At 41.7% G+C, this 6,401-nt stretch overlaps 1 protein-coding gene across 2 annotated transcripts in view; it reads right to left on the minus strand.

Moving 5' to 3' along the window:
- Window positions 1-3,324: 3,324 nt before the first annotated feature.
- KTI12 (KTI12 chromatin associated homolog) overlaps window positions 3,325-6,401 on the minus strand; it is a 34,537-nt gene continuing 31,460 nt past the window's right edge. For both annotated transcript variants that reach the window (XM_018567637.1, XM_018567638.1), the window contains exons 9-10: window positions 4,468-4,536; window positions 3,325-3,505 (exon numbers count right to left, since the gene is read on the minus strand). In XM_018567637.1, coding sequence (XP_018423139.1) covers window positions 3,362-3,505; window positions 4,468-4,536 — 213 coding nt within the window. In that variant the 3' untranslated portion in view covers window positions 3,325-3,361. The remainder of the gene's footprint in view (window positions 3,506-4,467; window positions 4,537-6,401) is intronic.

The raw sequence follows: 6,401 nt of genomic DNA on the forward strand, positions 1-6,401 counted from the left end.
ATTTGTTATAAAAACAAAAGTTTGAGTTTCTAAACAGTTTTAAAATGGCATAGAAGACAGGAGATTTAAATGGGTTGGAAAATGTGAGTAACACGCCGACATTATGAAATAGCTGGTGTAGCAATTGTTTTGTTATATGACACACACAGCTGCCAGCTCACACACAAGTGTGGCTCCATAGGCCTCTGCAAGGGAAAGGAGCCACCCTAAATACAGATTTCACAGCCAGCGCTCAGGTGACCATCTCATTCAGATAGAAATGAAAAATTGACATCAAGTAACAGCATACTCTGTAAGGTAATGCAGTAGTATTTGTATTAGATAACAAAAAATCTATCCTTTAATATCACTTTTAATTCAGTTAGCTGCTTTTTCCAAATTTTGCTATGCTATAAAGAAAAACACACAAGGCAGGGTGATAAAGGAGGTGAAGGAGAAGAAGGGTCTTTATGGCTTGATAGAACAGAGAGGTAACTTAAGGTCAAAGGTATTTCTACACACCTTAGATTTGAAAACAGTCCTAGATATTAACTCCCTAGAGACCTGGTGCCCAGCCTGCAGCCCTGTACTAGTGACTGTGCAGTCTGTAGGCTGGAAATGCCAACTCTCCAGTACTGGCCTCATACATTTGCCGTTTCAAGCCCACCTTTCTTTTCTGTCATGTTACTAGCCTCTAGGCCAAGTACTCCTGTTGGCACCTGCAGGGTTCACTACTTTCTAACATCTCCAATGGGCTTGTGGTTTAGTTTACTGTGACAGCGTCTCAGTGCAGTGTTTAATCCCAGAAGACTTCTCCACAGTCAGTCACACCATTTAGTTCCACAGGCAGACAGCTTTGGTCCAGCTGTGCTGCACTTAGAATGTATGCCAGACAGTGAGAGGTAGTGACCCCCATTGCTGTAGCATCATCATTGTAAAAGCAAGAGTTACATCAAAGACTTTAGTTTGCACCACAAAAGTATTCCCAGTTTTCACAGTTAGTGAAAACACAATTGTATGGAAACCCAAACCATGAACTGCATTTGATGTGACGCATTATATCTTAGTGGGACTACAGGGCGCCATGGGAACCGCGGTATGTGTGTAATGTCCCATTGTCAGCCTGCAAAAGTGTGTTCTGGCTAATCCTGTAGCTGGCAGCGATGTCACTGCTGGTAGTGGGCAGATGCTGCAGCAATGTATTAATGACTGATTAATACATTGTTGTTTTCTATTTGTGTTTTTTTTAAGTGCATTCACTACAGCCTAAAGCTGCCCATACGCTATGCGTTTCTTCTTGTTCAACTGCGTTTATCTATTTACTTTAGATGGGTGAATATCCCCTTCCGGGCTGTTGTGTTCTGACAGCAGGGGGAGTGCGACTGTCAGAATACACAAACAGTGACTGCAGCCAATTGGCTGCTGTCACTGCTCAGCTGAGAATTTTCAGCCTAGCTTGACTTTTGTAGAAAGGAGGGGTGCCGATAGGGTCACACACTGCTTGAATTTTAAGCAGTGTATGTCCGGCTTAAGTCACTCAAAACGAATGGGTTTGCTTCTGCTTTCATATTTTAATTTATACATCTCAGGCTGCAATTCCGTTTCTAACATTACTTTGTGGAACATGCATTTGCAAACCAATTTGCAGCCAAACAAAATTTGTATTAAACAAAAAAGCCATGCAATTATCAGAAATGTGCTGACCCTAAGGCCAAGGTCCACTCTTCCTCTATAAAGGTGCCCATACACTCTACAACCCTCGCAAGGCTTTTGTCTTGCGAGGGTTGTAAAGTACTTAAAAAAACGTACGATCTGCCCATCTTGGACAGGCAGATCGTACTTGTGATCATCGCAAGCCCGCCCCCCTGAGGGGCGGGCTTCCGATTACTGCAGTGCTGAATGGGCACTGTGCGCGTGCGCACACCGGCCCGTTCGGCAGTGATCTCTCGATCATGTTAAAAACCAGCCGAAAATCGTACGAAATCCTGCGATCGTACGAGAATTGTGCAGTGTGAATGAAGACGTGCGACCGTTTCTACTGTACGGTCGCACGTCTTTTGTCTGAGGAGCATGCTAGAAATCCAGCCGAAAATCTTACGATTTTTGGTTGGTTTGAACGATGCTCGGGAGACAAATGCCGAACGGGCCGGTGTGTGCACGCGCACACTGCCCGTCCAGCATTGCAGTCATTGGAAGCCCGCCCCTCAGGGGGGCGGGCTTGCGATGATCGCAAGTACGATCTGCCTGTCCAAGATGGGCAGATCGTACGTTTTTTTCAATTACTTTACAACCATCGCAAGACTAAGGTCTTGCGATGGTTGTAAAGTGTATGGCCACCTTAACGGAGCTCATTTACATCACTGCCTGTCCCGTCCTCAGATCGAGGAAGGTTCATGCTCCAGGCATAAAGCCTATGTGCTCAATATGTATGATGGTAATATTAGCGTTGTGAATTCTTTATTATCACTATTAAGCAGGGAGTTGGGTCTGCATGACCTATAGCCTAATGAGACTTTATCTTACTTCAGCAATACTATGATATAACCTTCCTAAATTTATACAGTTGAGTCCTTTTCTGGAAAGCCTCCTTGAAGACATGTAGCAAAGATGGAGGAACAGCCACTTCAATGTAATATCATCTATTCTGGTACAGAAAATTGACTTATAATAGGAATGTAATTTTATATAAATAGAGGGATATATTATTATATATTATATGATTGGCTCACATCCAGAGTAGTGTGAACTTCAGTTCTGGTGAATTAATTTTAATTTAGTAGTAGTTTGCTAAACTGATTTTCTAGTTTAAAATGGAATTTATGCATAAAGAATAATGTAAGGAATAAAGTTTTGCATATTAGATCATGTTTTATTATAAGCCTGAGGGAATGTCAGTATATACTTAATCTAGTACTGTCAGTGCAGCTACACATGAAGATGGTGTTTTTGTCCCCTTTAAGCCTAATTTTAGCCAAAACTTTTTTTTTTTGCTTAGTTTAGAAAGGATGGAACTTTATTATAGTCTCCGCCCCCAATGGAAAAATTGGGGGCTTCATTGCTTCAGTCTTTATCCATCTTATGCTGATGTATGCCTTTTTATGTTCAATGATGGGCTACATTTTAAGAACAAGACCTGGAACTAAACATCAGGTTTAATAAGGTTTCAGGTCATCAGGTTTACAATAAGACATAATTGACAAGAACATATATGTAGACCACATTAAATAAGAAAACCATTTGAAAGATTAAATTACCATTTTATTTTGTAACATTGTAAACAGTGTAACCATAATTTTTAATAAAAAAAAAGACTTGACATCTCCTTTTGAGATCTGCAGAGGGCCTAAAGATCAGAAATGGCAGCCCCTGCCCTGCAGTAGATTCAGCAAATACTTTGGTTCAGGTACTGTACAAACATATTTGCAAGCTGTGAAATGTTCTCATTAGGATGTAATTTAGTATAGGTGATAAACTGTTGGCGAAGCCTCCTCAGTTCCGACATGTTCAACATCCGAGGTAACTGCAAGTAGTCTAATTAAGGAAAATTAATCAGACTTTTAAAATAAAAGCAGCTTGATTCCGCATTAGGCTTTCCCATAGTTGTTCCTATTATACCACATCAATAATGTAAAAATCATGAAGCTTGCAAAACAAGAGTTCGGCATTTAATCATAGGCACGGATGTCAGTGCCTATTGAGACTCTGGGGGACTGCAAAACACATAAATGTAAAGGCCAACTTCATGGTGAAGGCCCCCCTGGAACCTTACTGCCCCTACCCCATATATACCTTAATTCCTGATGTCACCTGGCCACTTGCATGATCATGTGGTCCTTCCTTTTCTTCTCCTGCATTGGCCATAGGTGGTCCTCAATTCTGCAGAGAACAGTGCTCACATTGTGACGTGTAAGGGCCATTCTTTGCAGCTTTCCCCTCTAGGCCCGTTCTGATGATGACACATCTCACTCCAGTGTGGCCATGACGGCCTAGGCTCTCAGTAGGTTAAAGCAGAACTCCAGGCAAATGAAATCTTAACCCTTGCAATGTGGCTATCCTTGCACGGCATTTTGTCTATAGAGCTGGGAAAAGAAAAAAATAAGTTATACTAACCCGAACCACAATCCCAGCTTGTTTTTAGAACAATCCCTCCAGCCTTGCTTCCCCTCCGCTCCAGAGGTCTAAGGTCCTGTGAGTCAGTATACAGTATAAAGAACGTGAGGACGCCGAGGTAAATACCGTCAATGGAGCTGAGAAGGAGACAGGCTGAAAGCACGCCAGGGTCGCAGTTCAGGTGAGTTTTAAGTTTTTTTTATTTTCCCTGAGTTCTGCTTTAAACTATTTTTATTTATGTTTAGTGTAAAGAGGACAGCACTTGAGTGTAGAAAGGGTAAATAGCACCTTATCTTCTTTTCTTTCAGTGCACAGAAGGTAAAAGAATGGCAATGTTTCTAAAATGTGTAGGCATTGATATCGTTTTTAAAAGGATATTTTCTCACTCGCTCCTGGTACTGTAATGAGGTCTCCTGGAACGCTTATCTTCTGAGCGTTTAATACAGCCTAGGGACACAAACATGTTTATTTCCTTTTAGAAAATTTGTGAATAAATGTAGACTCTTCATAATGTTATTGAATAAACACTGCACTCCAGGCAAATAGCTAAACATACAGCTGAAATTTGTACAAAAAATATGTTGTATCATTCAAAAGAATATTTTGTTCTGTTGGGCCATTTTTGTAATCCCAAAGCAAATAAAAGACAACAATACAAATAAAAAAACACCTACAGTACAGTTAGGCAGTATAGCTTAGTCAAAAACCTATGTGCTCTTACCTCCTGCAGCCATGTTGACAATGCTAGACTGACTGTACTATGCAAAGCAATAGAGCCCTGACTGACAAAGTGCTTCCCAGTCAGCATGCTGCTGTACGGGGAACTGAGTGAAGCTAATCTTAAAACAGTATTCAGGTACTAATATTAGCTATAGTTGAATATATATTTACTATTAAGTACCAAAATAATGTTTTCCTTGGAGTCCATTAAAGGACACAGGAGAAACAGTAATCATAGATGACTGCCTTTATGAGGTGGACACTGGCAAACAAATTAATGTTGAAGGCAAGCGCCCGTATAACCACAGCCCTGCTTCCTCTGTTTTGTGAGTTAGCAGTAGATAGCGCTGTAAAACACAAGGTTTATTCACTGTGTCAGAAGATTCTCTGTGAAAGTATGGTCACCAACAGAAGAGGACGTAAAGCCCCACAGGTAGACTCAACCTGGAAAGTAAATAAGGAGTCCAAGCTCGTTTCAATTAAGTTGAAGGACTGGTTGGTCTATAGAATGTAGAGACCAATTGTCATAGAATTCCTTGTCTAATGGAAACAATTACTGTACAGGTTCAAAGGGAGGTCATAAAGTCCTAGGATGTCTCCAGCCCTCGCAGAAGATGTTTTCTAGAAGGAGGGCACTGGAAGATCCTTTCTCTAGAAGCAAAATCAAAGTCAGATTCACTAGTGAGATCTGCTTTAGTTATACCAGAATAAACAGAGTCAATGACAGTGAACATAAGTATGTCTGGATTGTGAATGACACGGTTAAGCATACATCCTTCAGTAGTCAGCTGTAGGGCCAGTAGGGTCAGAAAAATGGCTAGAATGGAGGTAGATGGGCTACATTCAGATTGCCTCTGAGCAGATCATTCCATTAATTTAGTACAAGTGGCCAACAGAGATGAGAGATCTGAAGGATTCAGAAATGATCAGACAGAGGTTCAAGATGTTGGAGACAAAGATAAACCTCATGGTAGTAGGGATCCCAGGAGTAAAAAATCTGGCATTAGGTCCCCATTGGGACAACTAAGAGGTGTGCTCAAGAGAAGCAGAACAGAAAGCGAGGTCACATGCAGCAGCAACATTCATGAGAAGACATGATACACCCAATACTGAAAACACTGTCCCCTGAGGGCAACAATTCTCAGCATACTCACAAGCTGAGGTAGCATGTGTTGGTGAGGGATGTGGGTGGCTGGAGCAATGTGTATCGGAAGACAGAAGGGAAAGTTCTCTTAGTAAGCCAGGAGTGGTAGGGAAACCAGAAAAGCCCATGCGTGATTCATCTTGTCTCTGTTAGATGATGTCAACACTAGTAGGCTGTCTGTTACCTCAGGGAAAAAAGGGCGGGAATTTTCAAAGAAAATATGGTACCATAATGAAAATTGTAAGATGCAGTTCTGAAAATTATGATAAAAAAACAATTATAAGATTTAGAGGACACTTTAGGGCAGGGGTGCCCACAAGGTCGATTGCGATCTACCAGTCGATCGCGTAGCGATCACTGGTAGATCGCACTGTCCTCTCCTCCCGCCGCTTCTCTGGATCCCCGCTGCTCTCCCCCGCGCGGATCCGAGAAGAAGTGAAGGAACCGG

This window comes from Nanorana parkeri, unplaced genomic scaffold (assembly GCF_000935625.1).
Source record: "Nanorana parkeri isolate BGI_ZX_2015 unplaced genomic scaffold, ASM93562v1 scaffold1078, whole genome shotgun sequence".
Taxonomy (NCBI): Eukaryota; Metazoa; Chordata; class Amphibia; order Anura; family Dicroglossidae; genus Nanorana; species Nanorana parkeri.